Source organism: Sinocyclocheilus rhinocerous, unplaced genomic scaffold (assembly GCF_001515625.1).
Source record: "Sinocyclocheilus rhinocerous isolate Xijiao unplaced genomic scaffold, SAMN03320098_v1.1 scaffold271, whole genome shotgun sequence".
Taxonomy (NCBI): Eukaryota; Metazoa; Chordata; class Actinopteri; order Cypriniformes; family Cyprinidae; genus Sinocyclocheilus; species Sinocyclocheilus rhinocerous.
Window position 1 is genome coordinate 1,180,040 of NW_015657574.1, and position 21,849 is coordinate 1,201,888.

General features: G+C 37.1%; 2 protein-coding genes and 1 pseudogene across 5 annotated transcripts in view; 2 read left to right on the forward strand and 1 right to left on the reverse strand.

The window, feature by feature from the left end:
* Window positions 1-3,271: 3,271 nt before the first annotated feature.
* LOC107721274 (rho-related GTP-binding protein RhoV-like) lies at window positions 3,272-5,966 on the reverse strand. Its single transcript, XM_016529197.1, has 3 exons — window positions 5,602-5,966; window positions 5,440-5,498; window positions 3,272-4,856 (listed from the first exon to the last, which is right to left on the reverse strand). Exons 1-3 carry the CDS (start codon window positions 5,798-5,800, stop codon window positions 4,410-4,412), a joined length of 705 nt encoding a protein of 234 aa, XP_016384683.1. The 5' UTR covers window positions 5,801-5,966; the 3' UTR covers window positions 3,272-4,409.
* Window positions 5,967-6,619: 653 nt separating this feature from the next.
* Window positions 6,620-12,646, forward strand: LOC107721323 (vacuolar protein sorting-associated protein 18 homolog; annotated as a pseudogene).
* Window positions 12,647-13,583: 937 nt separating this feature from the next.
* LOC107721325 (DNA helicase INO80-like) overlaps window positions 13,584-21,849 on the forward strand; it is a 49,807-nt gene continuing 41,541 nt past the window's right edge. For 3 of the 4 annotated variants that reach the window (XM_016529272.1, XM_016529275.1, XM_016529273.1), the window contains exons 1-9: window positions 13,584-13,753; window positions 16,477-16,538; window positions 16,652-16,826; window positions 17,453-17,613; window positions 17,941-18,008; window positions 20,219-20,365; window positions 20,453-20,567; window positions 20,647-20,849; window positions 20,952-21,005. In XM_016529272.1, the coding sequence (XP_016384758.1) occupies window positions 16,684-16,826; window positions 17,453-17,613; window positions 17,941-18,008; window positions 20,219-20,365; window positions 20,453-20,567; window positions 20,647-20,849; window positions 20,952-21,005 (891 nt within the window). In that variant the 5' untranslated portion in view covers window positions 13,584-13,753; window positions 16,477-16,538; window positions 16,652-16,683. The remainder of the gene's footprint in view (window positions 13,754-16,476; window positions 16,539-16,651; window positions 16,827-17,452; window positions 17,614-17,940; window positions 18,009-20,218; window positions 20,366-20,452; window positions 20,568-20,646; window positions 20,850-20,951; window positions 21,006-21,849) is intronic. The other variant, XM_016529274.1, reaches the window with a different exon arrangement.

Consider the following 21,849-nt stretch of genomic DNA (forward strand, 5'->3'; position numbering starts at 1 on the left):
GAATTAATAATAGTCAGAAGAGGATCTATGACTTCTGGAAGCACCTCTTTTAGGAGCTTAGATGGAATAGGGTCTAACATACATGTTGTTGGTTTAGATGATTTAACAAGTTTATACAATTCTTCCTCTCCTATAGTAGAGAATGAGTGGAATTACTGAAACTGAAATAATTAAAGCTAAATAGAAATATATATTAAAAAATTGTAACTAAAATGTAAAAAAATTAAAAATGAAAATAAAAATCTAAAAATAAATATTAAATTAAAATATTTATAAATACTATAATAGAATATAATTAATAGTCAAATAACATTGGTAGGCACATAGCAACAACCCAGAACACCCTAGCAACCATCTAACAATGCCCTAACAACTGTTTAGCAACATGCTAAAAATCACTGTCTAAGACAACCTAGCAACTAGCATAAGTTACGCACATTCAATGGTTGATAAAAGACAAAAATCTAGTTAGCTTTTGAAAGAATGAGGTAAATTTAATTTGAAAGCAAAATGTGTAAGATTCAAATCAAAACATTGTGTTAATACAAGAAAACAAGCCGCAAATAAGTCCCAAAGGCCTATGCATCATCATCTCTGTCAATCAGCCTCAGGCAATATGGGTGATTTGGCTGACCAGGAACAGGCCGGGTCTGTGACTGTGTACCTTTCTCCTCTCAGGAGGCCTGTAGGTAAATGTGACAGGAGTGAAACTCATTGAAACTGGCTGTGCGCCAGAGAAAGCACTAGTCAGTTTGGTCTGAGGCCTGGGAAAGGGGGCGGGCAAGAAAGCTAACAAAGAGGTGAGTAACCGTTTCTTTAACCACAAAGTGAGATGAACACCTCACCATTCATGGGAACCTAAACCTGTCAGGCCTGGCCTCTGTTGCTCAACATGTGGAAAGCGGTATCATGCAAGACTCCAAAGCACAAATGCATCCTCAAAGAAACGTGTGTGTGTGTGTGTGTGTGAACATGGCTGAATTTACAAGCAGAGAAGATTAGTTTAATTACTTCATATCAGGCTAATTATAGAAATTTCTTATTTCTTGCTTTCCTGTAGTTCTCTGACTTTTTACTTAATATATGTTCACTATACTGCTAGAATAGATGTAATAAAAAGTACTGTATTGTTTGATTTCATTCATTCAGTCATTTTGTGGTTCTAACAAACATGCGTCATTTGATCTTTCATATTGTTAGGAAAGGCGACACCTAATGAAGTCCTCATAATTCATAATGGTTCACTTCAGTGCAACAGGAATTGTGCAACTCATTTAAACAGGATTGCTCTTCAGGTAGCAAGAGCGTAACCCCACAGTGGAAGTGATTCATTGTTGTAAGGCTTTGTTGCAGCAATAGTGAGCAATACCATCATGCACATGACAATTTCACTATGTGGTTTTTGTCATTTAAACAGGTACTAATGGCAGCCGTTACTTCTGTAATTCAACATTACTGTTTAGCGTTTTATGAGACATGGGAAAGTTTAAATGTAAACTGTTATGATTGAAATTTGAATTTGATCTAGAAAATTATAGTTTGTCAAGACACTTTAAATACTGACACCATATTATAGCTTTGCCTGAAAGTTTAAAAGCATTGTCGCTCACCGATGAATCCTCTGCAGTAAATGGGTGCCGTCAGAATGAGTTCAAACAGCTGATAAAAACATAATAATGACGAATAATCCACACAACTCCAGTTCATCAGTTTAAATTTTGCCATCATTTAGTCACCCTCAAGTTTGACCAAACCAGTATGAGTTTCTTTCTTTAGTTGAACACAAAAGAAGATATTTTGAAGAATGCTGGTAACCAAACAGTTGCTGGTAGCCACTGACTCCCATAGTATGGAAACAATACTATGGAAGTCAGTGGGAAAACAAACAAACAAAACAACAGAATTTTCATTTTTGGGTTCACTATACCTTTAACGTCTTGTGAAGCGAAATGCTGAGTGTTTGTAGTTTACAAAGTCATAATTAAATTAATATTTTACATGGTTAATTGATGGACTGTAATGCAATGTGGATTCATTGTAGACAGCTGTTTGGACTCTAATTCTGATGGCACCCATTCACTGCTGAGGATCCAGTGGTGAGCAAATTTTGTAATGCTAAATCTGTTTCGATGAAGAAATAAACTTCTCTTGGTCTTGGATATTCTGAGGGTGTATACATTTTTTGCACCTTTGCATTATTTGGTGAACTACTTCAAAAGCCTTGAAGTTTGAATTCTATAAAGAATTAAGCATTTTTTAAGAAAGAAAAAGATGTGGAACTTTTGCAAAAACGTCTAGCCAATGTAACAGTCTGAATTTCATTTTTTGAGTAGTTTGAACACTACAAACAACAGTAACAAGCCCTTTGTCTCCTGTTTACACTTCAAGAGTACATGAGCGAAATCCTCTCCCACATTCATCCGAGCTCGGCTCAAAGTCACAGCGTGAGATCTCGGAGCAGAGAAGTGTGAGTTCACAATGTCTTCATATTCCTTCAGTACCTGACACTTCTCTGTGTCTCATTTACACCCTCTGAAAATATTTGCAGGACCATTTACATCAAGTACTCACGCTGTTTGGGAAGCGTATTCCGATCTCTAACATTTGTTTGCTATGTACATAATTTAGTAGCACATAGTGTGTGTGTGTGTAAAGAAAGCGATGTTTGTTCTCATAACCACATATTTAATTTAGGCATTTAATTATTTTTAATCAAAGTGAATTTAAACATTCACAAGTTCATTTTAAGTAGTTTGGAAAAAATAAATATTTAAAATGATAATATAATTGTATTCAGCTAAGATACAATCAATTTAACAAAAGTGACAGTAAAGATATTTATAATGTTATAACGGTTTCAACAAAAATATTAAGCCACATATTTTTTCTACATTGATAATATTAAAAAAAAATTCTTGTGCACCAAATCAGCATATAAGAGTGATTTATGAAGGATCATATGACACTGAAGACTGGAGTAATGGCTGCTGATTCAGCTTTGCCATCCTACGAATAAATTACATTTTAAAATATACATATTAAAATAGAAGTTATCTTTAATTATATTTCACAATATTATAGTTTGTATTGCATTTTTGGTTGAATAAATGCAGCCTTGTTGAGCACAGAATACTAAAAAAAATCTTACAGACTCCAACAAACTTTTGAATGTTGCTTAACTGAGCTCAAAAATACAATTAGGGAACAATGTCCATTTTCATCATGCTATTTATTTGATATTTAAGAGAAACACATGATTGTGTAAATAAACAAATTTCACATATAACACTGAAAGCAGGAAAAAAGAACAAAAACAGAGAACTTGCATAGTTGCATTGGGAAAACAGCATTGGAAATGTACTTTGCCCTTTAAATGTATTTTTAAATGATGCAAAGAAACACTGAAGGAGAAGCTGTATAAAAGTGCTGCTTGAATTTGATCAAAAGGCAAAACAATAGTGAAGACAGATAAAATGATCAAGCGGTACATCCTTCTTGCCTGAGGCATCAAAACAGAACTGTTAAAAACAAACAGCATTTAAAAAAAGATAACTTCCACAAGAAGCATATTTGTAACAAAGACAGCATTGTTTACTCTGTGAGAACACACACTGTCAGAAAAAGATTAATAAAATAAACATAACCAAGCTACGTCTCCACAAAATGGGCTGGGCTTCTATACTTTCATCTGTGTATGCGCTCTCACAATACATTTGCACAAGAGAAGACGCTAAACCCGTCTTAGGAAACCAGAAAAAACCTTGCCGAATTTTCCCCGGATGTAGGAAACGATTTTCACACAAGCCTTATAATCTTATTTTGCCAATTTGCAAGACAATCCCCAGCTAAGGGTTATCAGGAGAACAGGCTGAATCATTGTAAGAGTGATGTCGGATTTATATGGTCACAGGCACCTAAGAAGGAGACATCTCACACATTGGCTTTAGTTTGGGCTGTTGCATATGAAAGAGTCCGTCTAAGTAGCGCCTGACACAAAAGAGATAAGACCCGCTCTTGTTCCCTCGACCATCAGAGGCATCTCCACGTGAGCACCATTCAAGCTTTGAATAGGCAGCTATCCAGCTCATGCAAATTCATTCATTTACATATGGTGGGTGCTCTTTGTGAACAAATGATTTAAGGAGTAGTTTTCTATAATCCTTCTTCATAATGTGTCTATAAATCTTACAGCTAGTGTTACTTATACAGCTTGTGCGATTAAAACGCTCCGTAAACTTTGTGTTGAGTAACGCAACAGCTCTCAAATGTCACTCGAACGTTTCCTGGGAAGTTTCCCACAGATCAAACAACTCCGCCCATAAAATAAAGCTAAATGACCGTAGGTAAACACATTGTCCAAAATAAATTAATATCTCATGTAAACAGTCCACACATTTTGACCCACAGGGTCAGATGAAGCAGAAGAACTTCTTCCAGCTGCACTTGGAAAAAGCTTTAGCTCGTCTGTCTGACAATCTCAGTTTTTTGGCCTTCCTAGCCTTGTGTTTAATAGCCGCGAATATTGCTGCGTCGAAGGCCTCCTTTAGGTTCTTCTGGGTCAGGGCCGAACACTCCACGTACTCTGTGGCCCTGATCTTCTCGGCGAGGCTCCGTGCCCGCGAGCTGAACACGGGTTTGACCTTGTACCTGTCCAAGTCTATGAGAACATTAACGTCCAACATAAGGTCCGACTGAGTTCCGACTAAAATGATGGGGGAGGATGGGTTACACGCCCGAATCTCAGGGATCCATTTCTTGGTTATGTTCTGGAATGACGTGGGGTTAACCACACTGAAGCAGAGAAGGAAGACATCCGTGTGTGCGTAAGACAGAGATCTGAATTCATCAAATTCTTCCTGCAAGTCAAAGACAAAGACAGATAAGAACACTTTTACAAAATTTAACAAAATTAACAAAATTTTGTTTATCAAAATTTACACTTTACAAACTTTTTAAATGACACTTTACAGACTTTTTAACAGAATATACACTTTTTTCACTGTTTACACTTTACTAACTCTTAAAAAATGTTTTCAATTTACAAACCTTTTCAAGGTTCTTTACAAACTTTTTTTTTACAATGTTTACACTTTACAGACTTTTTTAAAAAAGTTAACAAGTTACCAAACTTTCTGAACAGTTTACACTTATACTTTATCCATTCTCAACTCACAAGCAATTACAACAACTAATGTGAAATATTTGATTAAATTTATCACAAATTAACAAAACAGTTACCTGTCCAGCAGTGTCCATCAACTGAAAACTTTTTTTTTTTACAATGTTTACACTTTACAGACTTTTTTTTAAAAGTTAACAAGTTACCAAACTTTCTGAACAGTTTACACTTATACTTTATCCATTCTCAACTCACAAGCAATTACAACAACTAATGTGAAATATTTGATTAAATTTATCACAAATTAACAAAACAGTTACCTGTCCAGCAGTGTCCATCAACTGAATCCGCACAGGGGTCCCATCCACCTGAACTTGTCCTGAATAGGCATAATGTAAAGACTGTTTAAGTTTTCATTCTCATAATTCATCTAATTAATTTAACCACCAGGGTTTAGAAGAGGTCAAAGATCATCCCCTCACCTGAGAAGACGTCAAAAGCCGTCTGTTTGTAATCCGTAGGGTATCCATTGGTTGTGTAGCTGACAATCATACTAGTCTTCCCGACCGCACCATCCCCAACCAGCATACAGCTGATCCCGGGCTCCAGCGCGTCGTCCTGCTCTAAACACACGGACGGAACTCTTGACTCGTGGTAAAGGTAATCCATTTGAGGTGGCATGTCCAACAATTAAAGCCACGAAGAATTGTCTTCAGGAAAACTTTGTAAACTCCACAGTATTGGGTGGTGTCTTTGTTGAGACTGATGAGTCACTCATTACTTTCGCAGCTCAAAAGCTGACTCTCTCTGATCTGTGAAGGATCTCTCTGTGCCTTTTCAATCAGCGATTCGGAGAGGCTTGACTTTGCATAGCCACGCCCACCGCAGCCACGGGCCTCAATGGAAAGAACAAATCTTTGGTTTGAACCTGTTTTTTACAGTCTATGGTTTGAACACAGATAAGCTATTTAACGATTCGTTAACGATTTTAATCCCAAACGATTCTCAATGAAACAAAGTGCACGCCTTTTCTAAACGGTTAAATAAAATGTATTACTGTAACTGGCTACGAGTTTCTTTTATTATGCAATTGAATAGGCTAAAAATGTACTAAAAGTAGAATACAGTAGTGTCCAGAGGCGTTTTGTGCTGTTTTGATAGAGTCATCATATTTAAGAGGAAAAATTGGAATTAAACAGCCCTGCTCGATTGACACGAGCCGTGTAAAAATGGTAAAAATAAAGACAGTCTGCATTTTCATTTTTATTTTTATAACTCTTTTTAGACCTCTGTCTTTGGATCTGTATTTAAAATGTTAGACTGCCGTTATTGATTACAAATAAATTCGATTTTTAAAGTAGCACAACATAACCAATACAAATTAAGCATAATAACCCCAATAATTTATAACACGGTAATAATAACAAACTGTAAATCTATGAGATTCAATCCTAATCTAAACAGTGCCACTACGTGGACAGATAAAAAACAACAGTGAACTTTTGTCATGTAATCACATGATGCTCATCAGCTCAGCTGACCAAGACAGCAATGCACACAACACAACTCGGTCTTATTTCTGTCCTATTCATTCATAAAATATGTTAAAGCTCAGTTTCGTTTTATTTTGTATCTGTTTTAGTTCCAGTATATATTAATTAGCACATAACGGAGGCCTTGCCAGTAAATGAGCTTTTGAACTGGTTATTAGCTCACATGCTAGCGTGTTATGTATGGGTGGGAACAGCTGCTAGAGATAACGTTACTGTACTGTACATCGTTACGTGCAATGTGAACACAGCTTCAGTATTTGTTGGACATACTGTAGTTTTGTGAATATTTGATAATTTGCAATGGCATCTATTCTGGACCAATATGAAGATTCTCAGAACATCCGTCAACACAGCCGTGTGTCAGCGGCCAACATCGGGATTACTCATTCAGGTATAAACCTCTGCATCTACAGCTTTTAGGATATTGCAAACATTATGACTGGGTAATTTGGGGTGACTGTGGTACTTTACATGTTTTTTTTTTCCGTTCAAAGGGTTTGTGAATGTAAGGTTGGAGGAAGAGAAACCCATTTTCAACAAGCAGCGCATCGATTTCTCACCTCCCGAAAAAATCACCCACTTATCAGTGTGCAACAACCAGTTATGCATGAGTCTGGGGAAAGACACCCTGCTGAGGTAAAGCTGCCATTTCTCAACTCTATGTTATCAACAACTGTTTAATTAGGATATTTTGCAGCTGATATGTTTTGCATTGATTAGTTTATGTACATGCAATTAGTGATTAATGTGTATTTTATTGTCTGAATATTGAAAGGTGAAATGACTAAGCAGTGAGGATGTGGACCATTAAAGACAATTCTCTTTGAAATGCAAATTTAATCTGGTCACAGTCTGTTAAAGTGGGATAAAAATAACTTAATCTGCCTTTTATTTGTGTTCTTGTAAAAAAAAAAAATAAAGTGCTAATTATGATTAATTTGCATTATGCATGTCATTAAAATATGTATAGGATGAATTCCTGTAAACTGACCTGAAAGAGGTCAGCAACATTACAGAGCAGTTTAAAGTGTTGTAGCCTAATATGTTGACATACGTATTATGTTTCAGAATTGATCTTGGAAAACCTGATCAGCCAAATCAGATTGAACTGGGAAGAAAGGATGATGGCAAAGTGCACAAACTTTTTCTAGATCCTACAGGTAATCACGTGGCGATGTTCATACCTTGTTGTAAGAGGATTTAAATGCATTTGGGCCATCTATTAGACGTCATTAGACACATAAGTGGTCTGATTAGATTTCCATTGAAATTAGTATGATAAAAGAAGCATCCCAAAGTAGTTTAACAGATGTGAACTGGGAAATTCAATTAGGAACATGTATATTTTCATTGTTTGGAAACTAGTACAATGGATAAACACATGAAATGTAATCTGTTTTTGATATGATTTACATCATGTAATGCTCTACAATGCACCCCATTAAGAGAAACCAATTCTATGTTTAAGCCTGATATTATGATCTGTCTTGTGTGATCCATTCACAAATGGTCAGGTGAGACGCAGCAGTGTTTACACCTGGTAATAATGTGCATTTGTCATACAAACACTATTTAAGCTTTGCAAAAATAAACATTTTTGAGTTTTCCATTAACCTTTTAAACTAGTCAGCTGGCATATGAGTTTTTTTTTTCAATGATTCTTTGTCTGTTTTCCTTTTATAACAGTTTAATTATGTTTTACCCTGTATGCTACCATTTAATGTTTTAATAACAAATAACATTAAATCATTTGAAAATAAATATGAAATAAAAAATATAAATAAATTAAATGAGAAGTGCAAATTTATAAATGTAAATATAAAATTGTAATTTTAAAGTTATACTTTTTTTTTTTAATTAGAAAGTTATTTTTGTTTAAAGCTGTTTAATATCTCTTTTTGGCACATTGTTTAATTGACAGATGAGTAGGATCAACTTTTTAAAAACTGGTTAGCTTGGTCTAAATGCCTGACATTGCAAGATTATCGTGTGATAGTCAATAGCACAAACCTTACAGTAATGTTTTGCCATGTATGCCATGATTTAATGTGTAATAATATTAAATAATTTAGAAATTAATATTAAATAATACATTTTCAAATATATATACAAATTGTTGCATTTCTAAATGTGTGTGTATATATAGCTGTAAGTGTAAAATTAAAATACATATTTAGCAGCAAAGTTTAAAAACTGTCTTCGGCACAGTGGTTAATTGACAAGTGATTAGGCTCATGAGAAGGATTAGCTTTTACAATACAAATACGACATGGTAATTTTGAACCCCATTTACGCCCATGTTTAGCATTGACTGAAGATAGATCTTATACCAGGTGTAAACTGGATCAAAAGCTCAGGCTTGGCATTTTTAAACTTGCAATTTAGTGTTGAACTGCTTAAATTTACTTGCTTTTTAATGCAGTCTGTAAAATGACCTAATCGATTGTCTTGCAGGGTCACATTTAGTCATCAGCCTCACCACAAACGAATGTGTATACCTAAACCGAAACACTCAAAAGGTCCGAAGTCTGTCACGATGGAGAGGCCACTTGATTGAAAGCATAGGATGGAATAAATTAATCGGCTCTGAGACCAACACCGGGCCGATTCTGGTTGGCACCAGCCAGGGAATCATCTTTGAAGCGGAGATCTCTGCCTCAGAGGGCTCTCTGTTCAACACTAACCCAGACCAGTACTTCAGACAGGTTCATTCCCTGGAGGAGGATGGTAAGCCAGCTCCGGTTTGTTGCCTCGAGGTAGAACGTGGCTTGGAATCCAAGTACTTCATTGTTGCGACCACACGGAAACGCCTGTTCCAGTTTGTAGGAAAGCTGGCAGAGGGATCCGAGCAGCAGGGGTTCAGCTCCATCTTTGCCCAGAACCAGGATCTCCTACCAAGCTTCCAGGAGTTTCCAGTCAACATGGGCTACAGTGAGATTACGTTCTACACATCCAAGTTGCGCTGTTCCCCGAAGACCTTTGCATGGATGATGGGTAATGGGGTTTTGTATGGACAGCTGGACTATGTGCGGCCCGACTCTCTACTCAGTGATGTTCAAGTGTGGGAATACACCTCAGACATCGATTTAAACTCCGTCAAGCCCATCTCTATAGTCCTCACCCAGTTTCACTTCCTGCTCCTGCTCCCAGACCGCGTCAAGAGTATTTGCACTCTGAATGGACAGGTAGTGCACGAAGAAAATTTTTTTCCGGAAAAGTTCGGCAGTCTAAAAAAGATGATCAAAGATCCAATCACTGGGCTCGTGTGGATATACACCGAGAAAGCTGTGTTTCGCTACCACATCCAGAGGGAGGCACGGGACGTTTGGCAGATGTACATGAACATGAATAAGTTTGACCTGGCTAAAGAGTACTGCAAAGACAGACCAGAATGCCTAGACATGGTGCTGGCCAAAGAGGCGGAGCACTGCTTCCAAAACAAGCGCTACCTGGAGAGCGCCAAATGCTACGCTCTCACTCAGAATTACTTTGAGGAGATTGCGCTGAAGTTCATCGAGGCCAAGCAGGAGGAGGCCTTGAAAGAGTTTCTGATTAAGAAGCTGACCAACCTCAAGGCCACCGAGAAGACTCAGATCACCCTGCTGGTCACCTGGCTGACAGAACTCTATCTGAACCGGCTCGGTCAACTGGAGGCCGATGACGGCAAGCAACACCTCTTTCTGGAGACCCAAGAAGAGTTCCGCAACTTTCTTAAAAGCCCCAAACATAAAGACTGCTTCTACAACAATCGCAACACCATCTACGACCTGCTCGCAAGTCACGGCGACGTGGACAACATGGTGTATTTCTCAGTCATCATGCAAGATTACGAGCGCGTCATATCTCATTACTGCCAGCATGATGACTACAGTGCAGCCTTAGATGTTCTCTCCAAACACTGCGATGACAAGCTCTTCTACAAGTTCTCCCCGGTCCTCATGCAGCACATCCCCAAAAAGGTGGTCGATGCATGGATTCAAATGGGAAACCGGTTGGATCCGAAGAATCTGATCCCAGCGCTGGTGAACTACAGCCAGATGGGCAGCATGCAGCAGATAAACGAGACCATCCGGTACATGGAGTTCTGTGTGTATGAGCTGGATGTCAAAGACGAAGCCATTCACAATTACTTACTGTCACTTTATGCCAAACACAAGCCAGACGCTCTGTTGTGGTACCTCGAACAAGCAGGAACGCACGTCTCTGACATCCACTACGACTTGAAATATGCCTTGCGCCTTTGTGCCGAACATGGGTACCTGCAGGCCTGCGTCTTGGTTTATAAGATTATGGAGCTGTATGAGGAAGCTGTAGATCTAGCTCTGCAAGTATGTGTGCTTTTATACTCTTTACATTCTCTGTTAAAATTTTGCCATTAATTACTCACCCTCATGTTTTTCCAAAACCGCAAGTCCTTAAGATATTTTTGATGAAATCTGAGAGCTTTCTGACCCTGGATAGACAGCAGGGCAGCTGACACGTTCAAGGCCGAGAAAGGTAGTAAGGACATTGTTAAAATAGTCCATGTGACATCGGTGGTTCAACCGTAATGTTACGAAGATATGAGAATACCATTTGTGCGTGAAGAAAACAAAAATTTTCGACTTTATTCAACAATTTCTTACCTTCCATGTCAGTCTTTGATGCGCGTTCAGAAGATTACCACAACACATGCGTATCCAAACCCACTCGGATTTCATCAAAAATATCTTAATTTGTGTTCTGAAGATGAACGAAGGTCTTGCGGGTTTGGAACGACATGAGGGTGAGTAATTAATGACAGAATTTTCTTATTAGGTGAACTATCCCTTTAAAACTGTCTGTATTGGGATAGTTATACATTTAAATTTTTTAAATAATGCCTATATTTATTCCTTTAGGTGGATGTAGATTTGGCCAAGTCTTGCGCCGACCTTCCAGAGGATGACGAGGAGTTGAGGAAGAAGCTGGGACCACTTAATACAACAGACCTTCCCTTAAAATATAAATTAAAGCAAAAAAAAACAAAACATATATATATATATATATACAAAAACACCAAAATGTGAGCATTTCCAGTTTCAGTAGGCTTTTTTTTTGTTACAGGAGACAGACAGACAGATCGAACGATAGACCACTTCAAGGAGGCAATTTGCAGCTCCCTGGAAGAGTACAATCAACACATCGAGGAGCTGAAGCAAGAAATGGAGGAGGCCACAGAAAGTGCCAAACGCATCCGTGAAGACATCCAGGAGATGAGGAACAAGTACGGAGTGGTGGAGTCTCAGGAAAAATGTGCCACTTGCGATTTCCCCTTGCTCAACAGACCTTTCTATCTCTTTCTATGTGGTCACATGTTCCATTATGATTGCCTCTTACAGGAAGTCATCCCTCACCTCTCTGCCTTTAAGCAGAATAAATTAGAGGAGCTTCAGAAGAAGCTGGCAGCGACCACTCAGACCACCAAATCCAGGCACAGGCCCAAAGAGGAGGATACGGTCAGCTTAGGCAAGGGCCAAGGAAGCAGAGAGCAGATCAAGTCTGACATTGATGATATCATAGCGTGTGAGTGTGTCTACTGTGGTGAGCTGATGATCAAATCCATTGACAAGCCTTTCATAGATCCACAGAAGTTTGATCAAGAGATGTCCAGCTGGCTCTGAAGGACACAGTTCTCCATGAGTTCATTTGAGGGCTGCACAATAAATCTATGTTATACATTGTACATATCCTGACAAATTAACCATTTGTGCATTGTGAAAGTTGTAATTTGTTTAGAATGTTACATGCTTCATGCTGAATTAATGAGTATTAACAGGTATGTACTGTACAAATGGCCATCTTTGATTTTATGTTGCTTCCTTAGGTCACTGGTCACTTCAAAAATTAATATACACTTGTTTTCATTTTCAAATATCTTTTTTAATGTATGCCGCAAAAAAGAATAAATGATTGCTATTTGACCAGAATTTGTGTTGTGATACAATGTTATGGGACATAGGTGTAAAGGGATCACTCCTAATGTAAAGACATTTTATGGAAATCTTTTTCATTTAGTAAAAAAAACAAAATTAAATTTTGATGAAATCAGTAAGTAATGTATACACAATTTTGTATCTAAGCACATTTTCACATTTAAGTTATTGGTGTAATTTATTTGATAAGTTAAATGACCTCTGTTCATTAGTGTTATTTATTTTTAACAATTGTATACTAAATAAATAAATACCAAGAGATAATGGCCAAGGGTTTATACATAGCACTATAACACAGCGATAAAGGAAAATATATAAAATGTGAAAATAAAAACAGAAAACTAAAATGTTAGTTAGGACCACTTAATACAACAGACCTTCCCTTAAAATATAAATTAAAGCAAAAAAAACAAAACATATATATATATATACAAAAACATCAAAATGTGAGCATTTCCAGTTTCAGTAAGCTTTTTTTTTGTTACAGGAGACAGACAGACAGATAGATAGATACAGAGACAGACTTTTTTTTTTTTTTTGAAAGTGAGAAAAATTGGGTTAATTTCAATACCTTACATTTATGGATAGCAAAATAATTAAGTTGCATAGAAAACACAGATTTTCATATTGCATTAGTGCTATTTGTGTATTACAAGACTGTGACAAATTCTACGTCAAGTCCCAATCACGCGATATTTTGAGGCTACATTCGGAAAGTTTTACGTCATAAGACCTTCGCCAACGTTCGGTTTTTCTAGGCACAATCAGTAGAACTCCGATAGCATTACGCTCTCCTCCAATATAACCCACTTCATTTATAAAGGGTCGGATTCTCACCACTATCTTTTTTAAACGAAACTACTCTTTTATTTTTGCTACTAGTACTTTATTGTGATACGTCCCTAAATGCTTATAAGATTGCAGCCTTCGCTCTAAAATTGATTGGTATGCCTGTTCCCCACTCTGTCCTCGCCATGGCGCCGTGTCCCTGCTCTCTCAGTTACTGAAAGTGGCCGCCTCTCTGCTGCTACCGACTCACGGTCTCTCTCCTCGCTCACAACCGCCATTTTGGAGACAGAGAGCTGCGAGTCGGCTGCAACAGAGACAGAGCAAAAACGGGGGACAAGGTGAGCTAGCGTTTATGAGGAACATGGTGGGGGAGCAATGGGGGAAGATGGCCGGGTGGGAGAAATAATTAGAATATGGGAATCGCAGATCTGCTGGCCTCCTCGACTCCCGCAGTGCATAGAGACATGAGACGGGACAGATGGTGCTTGACCTCACGTGGAACAAGGCCACGGAACATTACGATTCATTTTAAATCATATCTCCCTACATTTCATTTGACAAAGGTGGTGGCCTTAAAGAGACAGAACCAATTTCAATTATTCAAAATGATCAAGAACTTGCTAAAAAGATGCTTAAAAAAAGTCACCTCTGCACGGTTATCATTCAAAATAGTAGCCAGCTAACGTAACAACTAAATAGCTTCATAGTTTTTAGTGGTCGTGGCTCGAGTTTACCTTACATTGCAGCGCTGCTAACTAGCAACATATACAGTAACCCTGGATTTAGACTAACAAGCAGCACTGGCTGCCGAGACGCTTAGCGTTAGCTAAACCTAGCCAGCTTAGTGTGCTAGCTAAGCTAAGTCGGAAATAAAACATCAGCCTGTCGATAATATTGTGTGAACAGTAGTTTTACCTGGATTTCATAAGTCTTAAGACACCTTGCACCGCTATACATTTCCTCTTTATATAAAAGGATATGCTCGTATGACTGTATCATCAGTGTGCGTTAGGTTTATAAATTGCGTTGTCTCGTATCAAGAAACCAAAATTGACGAGTAACGTTATTTGTCAGTAACACATGAGTCTATTGATTGTATAATAATAGTTCCCCGGACATTAAAGCCAAATGAGTAGCCATACTATTAAAATGAGTAACTCATAGGCTAGCCATTGCTCTGTTTGTTATATTGCATCCTGGAAATGGTTAAATGGGACACTAAACACTAGTGGTGTGAGTGCTTATGTTTTCAAAAACCTGTGCAAATGCACCAGTATTATTTGAGGTGGAGTATGATGTTTGCTTTAGATTTGCAGTGGGTTGAATTACTACAAACAGATATAAATATTTTTTCAATGGTGCATTTTTAATAAAACATGGCCTATTTTTATATAAATAATACTTATATTTTGAGCGTTCACTAGTAGTTTTTAAAGTCGCAGTGAAACAGAAGTAGCAACAGATTTTTTTTCTTCTGTATTGTGGACATACTGAGATTGTTGCTACATTTTCTCAACATTAAAGACCCCAGGAAATCACTTGATGCCACAAAAACATGATTTGCTACTTGGTACTTATTAGGCTACAAGTATTTTTGGAGGGGTGTGGATATTCTCATTCTAGTGAGCATTTGATTTGAACAAAAATCTGTGCAGTGCAAGATGAGTTATCAAAGTCTTTTGTTAAAATGTCAAGTAAATATTTTGTCTGTTTTTTAGGGATGCACCGATACCACTTTTTCCAGTACTCGCCCGATACCGATACTTTTATTTTTGGTACTTGCCGATACCGATGCCGATACCTATATTTTTATTACATTTGTAAATTTTTTAAATATTGGGTACAGAAACCAAAAGGGTATGTATAATGTTAGTTGGTTAACTTCATTTATCAAATAGATACAGTCAAACCAAAATATATTCAGACACCTTCAACATACAGGAGGCCAGTATCGGGCCCGATACCGATACCAGTATCGGTATCGGTGCATCCCTACTGTTTTTCTGTAATACTTGAATTGTGTAATACTTGTAAGATAAGTTTTTTGTGGTCAGTAAGATTTTTTAGTTTTATCAAGCAAGGATGATTAATGTGGCTAAAAGTAACAGTAAAGACTTGTTACCTGTAATACTTGAATTGTGTAATACTTGTAAGATAAGTTTTTTGTGGTCAGTAAGATTTTTTAGTTTTATCAAACAAGGATGATTAATGTGGCTAAAAGTAACAGTAAAGACTTGTTACAAAGTGTATCTCATTTTACACAAAAATATTAAGCAGCACAACTGTTTTTAATATTTATAATGATAAATGTTTCTTGAGCAGCAGATCAGCATATTAGAATGATTTCTGAAGGATCATGTGACACTGAAGACTGTAGTAATGCTGAAAATTCAGCTTTGCCATCACAGAAATAAATCACATTGTAAAATCTATTAAATAAAAAAATGTTATTTAAAATTGTAATAACATTTCACAATATCACTGTTTTTACTGTATTTTTGATCAAATAAATGCAGCCTTGGTGAGCATAACAGACTTCTTTCAAAAACATACTTTTTTTTTTACCAGTCCAAAACTTTAATAAGAAAAATCTTCTTTTCTTGGAGTCTTTGAACAGATGCAAATCTAAAAAGTCCAATTATAAGTTCAGGCAAAGTCATTCACAAGTTTGTGTCCAGCTGATTCTGAACCTCACAAGGCTGTTTATCAGGTTGATTAGCACCTCTGTTGCCCTACAGAGGGCACATCCATCTACAACAATGGAACAAATTCAGTATTACATCAGTATGCTCTCAATAAACCTGTCCGATGTGTTAATCTCAATCCACTTCATTATCGTCCAGCTACTGCCAGTATGCCATGTGCATATGTATTTTTTCCATTTATTTCTCATTTTTATTTGCAATTTGTTATTGTCATTAAGTTCTGAATATTTATTTATATGCAATATTCTTATTCTAAATGTACAATAAATCTTACAGTGATTATGTCTATATAAGAGCAGACAGGTTCATCAGTAAATGCAGTAAATAAGTCAATATCACATCCTTTTCTGTTTCAGATTAATCATTTCTGGGACACTCAATGTTGAAATTGTGAAATATGAAGTTTCGCTCTCCAAAGGTACTGTACTGTTCTTTAACCACAGTTTTATGACCTTGATTCAAAGCATTCAGATGATCTTCATAATCTCATTTAGAGTTAACTGACAAACACTTTCCATATTGTATTTGCAGTGATCGCCCTTTCGGGCTCTTAACCTCTACCTATGGCCTCAAAGCAGGATGGCGTGGGAGACGCCACATGCTCAAAGTTGGCCAAACCACTTCACCTGCAGTACCTTGAGCGATCCCTCCGCCTAGACACTTTTTTAAAGCAGACTGCTGCTGTGTTTAACCAGAACATTTCCAGGTAATTTGTTGTGTAGTTCTCAAAGGCATACAGGTCCTTTTTGGCCTTTTGTCTTTTGAGTCACTGCATGACTACCATGCCTTTACTAAATCCTTTGAAAGTTTGTGATTCCCAGTTTGTGATTTTTAGCTGTTTTGTTGTTTTTGAATTAGGGCTGCACGATAAATCGCATGCGATATTTAACGCGCATCTTATCAGTAAAGCCGGTTCTGTAATCAGCGGTAAATCTCCATCACCTGCGGGCTTTCACATTGAGCAGCATTAACTACACAGAGCCGTTGTTCACTGACGAGCTGCGCCAAACCACGTTCATATTCGCGCGATTTTTTGCGCAGCTCGTCAGTGAACAACGGCTCTGTGTAGTACGGCTCTGTTTAGTTAATGCTGCTCAATGTGAAAGCCCGCAGGCGATGGAGATTTACCGCTGATTAAAGAACCGGCTTTCTGACAAGATGCGCGTTAAATATCGCATGCGATTTATCGTGCAGCCCTATTTTGAATGTTTCTCCATTCCCCATAATTCCAAAAACCAAAAGCTAATTATGGGAAATAATGCACTGCAGCTTGGTTGTAAGGCCTGTGGTGGTTTGTTTATGGTTGTGTTTGTGTGTGCTTCTCTATATCAGCGATGACAGCGATGATGGTTTGGGCGAGGGGTCTTCTCTGGCCCCGTCTAACCCACTGCTGGCAGTGAAAAATGATCACATCAACCCTGAGAATGAAAGCAAGGACTCCTGCAGAGATAGAGAGGCAGAGTGTGGCACTCTCAATGGAGCTGTGCTGCAAGGTACAAGACATAAAATAAAAAGAGTAGCCATGATATATAACATAAGAATGTAATTTTCTGTATATATTGCGCAGACCAGTTGTCTTGGACTTCTGCTGGCATCTAATGCCGTGGATGTAGTACATTTTGTCTCATTACTATGATAAAACGAGTAGTATTTGGCTGGTCATGTGATTTCAACATGGCGGCCTTCATTAGGCATTCCAATGTGTATATGATTCTAAACATATTTTTCAAAAGTACTCTTCATTTATGTAGGGGTAGATGCTTTTAATGAGTAAAAAAAAAAGACTGAGTTCACCTTAAACCCCAAACTGTCATCCTTAGAACACAAAGCTGACAAGGCCAGTCTGTATAACTTCTCAAAACTGAAGAAAAGCAGGAAATGGCTAAAGGTAATGTATAGATACAACACTACAGTAATTCTGGGAAAACCTTTATCTAAATCCAATCCCTGCTTTAAAGAAGCCTGTTTCCGCTTCGAGAGTAACAAATAAAACCGGTAATTGCGATATAACATTTAAAATAATAAATAAAGTAGGGATGGGCATTTTGGGAAATTTCTCATTTCGATCATCGATAGGTTTCAAAAACGATTAATCGAGTAATCGGGGGCGGGGCTTGTGCGGGGGGCGGGGCATGGCCGTAATGGATATAATGAAAAAATCTGACTGATGTTATGAAAATGAATGTTAAAAATAAAAATATGACATGAAAACCTGTCTATGAAAACATGAACACATGATTAGGACATGTTAGATTATGATTATGATGAAGCAATGTTATTAATAAAGAAGTATCTAAAAAGGAATAGCTGCCTGAGGTGAAGAGTGACTTTATGCCAATAAACTGAAGCTCATTCTATGACACATCCTATGATAAATCAGATAACTTAGATACATAGCAGACGTAACATTACAACTTGTATCTGCACAATAGGATGCTAAGTTATGCGCTAGACAGAGAAAGAGAGAGAGAGAGCGAGCTCCCGCCGTGATGCGTTTTCATGACAGCGCGCTGAAAGATGGGCAAGGACAGAATTTACTATAGATTTCTATAAAGTTCTCATTATAAATGTATGGCAGATTTGTGCTATATTTTCATCTACGTTATTAAGTGTAATAGTTGTAATTACGTTTTATTTTTAAGTTAAGTTAAGTTTTAAGTTATACGTTTTAAGTTAAGTTTATTAAGTTTTATTTTCCATAAATCCATAAATCGCCTGCGCGTTTTCGAAGCCATATGAATTGAATTATGCCCACAAATATGACGAAATAATAATAATAATAATAAAACATCTAAAAGCAATATAATCATTATCGGGCATTGCATTTGAGCATGAAACTAACCACTGATATGCTGCGCTTTCAGCATGTAATAAATGTTCATGTTAATTAATCAGACGTAGGCTAGCTATTACAACTTTCATCTGAAAAAAATTTGCCAATGCAGATGTGAGCTTGACCGAAAATGTAACTCGGATTGTGCTTTAAAAACACGAAAGTACAATAAATTCACATTCTTAGACTACATTAGTGTCACTATTGTTATTTATTTTTTTATTTATTCTAATATTTCAGCAATATTTTGGATTCAATTTGCACGTTCTGATCACGTCTGTAACACTGCACTGTGCATTTCCCATTCAGCAATGTAATGGCAAGTTAGTGTTATGTAGGATTCAGTGGTCAGCGAGGTCCATGAATCAGTAGTGACAGCCACCCTCGCTGTCTTTGACAGTCTGTCCTTCAGTGAAGAAGCAGTCTTTTCATATAGAGCATCTATTCTTGCCGTGACTGTTTTGTGTGACGGAATGTCATACTCGGGCTCAATGTAATGCATGAAATCTTTAAATCCTTCTCCGTCGACGAAACTAATGGGCATCTTTCACCACCATTTCAGCGATTAGCTGTGTCATCTTCTCGGTTCTGCCTACGTTGCATTTTGGTCTTACGGCAAATGATGCAATGCTCGTCTGAGTTGCCGCTCTGTTATCGCCAGACATTTTATGTACAAATGTTAGATGATAGCGCATTGTACTTGTTGTAGATTTGTGTGACAGCTTGGCGCTGCACAGCTTGCACTGAACTGTATTTTCATCGGTCTTCTCAAAGTGAAACCAGACATCACTACGTGACTTTGAGGCCATGATTCTGTCTCTTCTCAGGTCTTTTGATGCATCCTGTGGCAAGCTAACCAATCAGAGCTCAGGGCGCCGCCCAAAGTATTGCACATCCCTAAAATAAAGGCACTTTGCAAAATATAAACTAACAGTTACAAGAAATATAGTCACAGTTGTGATATGAAAAGTCAAAATTGTGACAAATAAAGTGGCAGTACTAGTGGGAGTAAAGAAGTACACTCACAATATTGAGATACAAACTCTAAGAGGACATGGGGAAAGAACTGTTGCAATTATGACAAAATGCAAATAAATTGCAGTAATAAGATACGAAATTACAGTTGTTTTTGCTCTGAACAGGAAACAGGTTTCCATACTACTATTCGAACTGGCAAAAAAAGTCTTTGTCTTTGACAGAGGTGCCTGTCCTATATGTCTGTGTCTAAGCATTCTGATGTTCGGGAGATTGTTTGTGAATTTCAGGGCATCTTGCTGAGCGATGACACCACAGATTCCGATACTGACTCGGATGATTCTGACTTCACAATGTCACGTGAAGAGCTCCAGGACATGCTGCGCCTGCACAAGTTCACCAAACTCCACCAGAGCAAGTTCCACTCTGACAGAGAAGTACGACATGCTTGCTGAGTCTGGGATAGTTGCCCCCGCATAAATAGCTTCATGGAAACAGTTGGTAATGTGTGTTTGTGTTCACAGCTGCAGCACTATCAACACTACAGCACAGGCCTCCTGTCCACTCACGACCCATTCTACGAGCGCCACCTACTGGGCCTCAAGAAAAAGAAAATCAAGGAAGAGAAGAAATGTAAGGGTAAGCCTACAGAACAAAAGAGGATGACAGTAGCTGTTTTCTGCTCATTTAAATACTCATCCTTCTTCTGTTTTCATAGCCAAGTTAAAAAAGATGAAAAAGAAGAAGAAACGAGGAGAGGAGTTCTCCATGGAGGGACGGCCACACGTTACAAAAATTTTTGCCAAGTTTTCTCATGATGCACCTCTTCCCATGATCAAAAAGAAGCACTTAACCATCGAGCAGCTCAATGCTCGTAGACGAAAGGTCTGGCTCACGATTGCCAAAAAAGAAATCCCAAAGGTACAAGCATTTTTCTTTGGAATCCCATTGAGCTTTGTGACATGCACAATATCTATTTCTTCTTTTCCCGCTTTAATCTACGTTTTCATTGTCTCATTTCAGGCATTTAAACAGAAAGTCTCGGCAAGGAACTTTGTTTTATCCAATGCCAGAAAGGTAAGAGATGTTTATTTTTTACATAACCTTCCACTGGGGTTTGAAAGAAGTCTCTCATGTTCACCAAGGCTGCATTTATTTGGAAAAAAAGTTAAATAATGTAATATTTTGAAATTTTATTTTTATATTTTGATGGCAAAGCCATATTTTCAGCAGTCTTCAGTGTCACATGATCCTTCAAAAGTCGTTCTTGTATGCTAATTTGGTGCTCTAGAAAAATTTGTTTTTTTCTAATGTTGAAAACAGTTGTACTTAATATTTTTTGAAGAAATTGAAATATTTTTAAGTATTATTTAATGGATATAAACTTAAAAGATATATAAAATATATGTAGTATGTAAATATATATAAAGTATAAACAGAATTTATTTGAAATAGAAATCTTTTGTAACATTATAAACATCTTTACTTACACTTTTGATCAATTTAATGCATCCCTGCTGAATAAAATAATAAAAATCTTACTGACCTTAAACATTTGAATGTCACAACTAGTGCTGTCAAACGATTAATCGCATCCAAAATAAAAGTTTTTGTTTGCATAATATATGTGTGTATTGTGTATATTTATTATGTATATATAAATACACACACATGCATGTATATATTTAAGAAAAATATGTTATGCTTATATTTTAAATATTTTTATGTATAATGTAAATTATATGAATATAAATATATACATGTAAATACATGTAAATATTTTCGAAATATATGCTGTACAGGTGCATTTCAATAAATTAGAATGTCGTGGAAAAGTTCATTTATTTCAGTAATTCAACTCAAATTGTGAAACTCGTGTATTAAATAAATTCAATGCACACAGACTGAAGTAGTTTAAGTC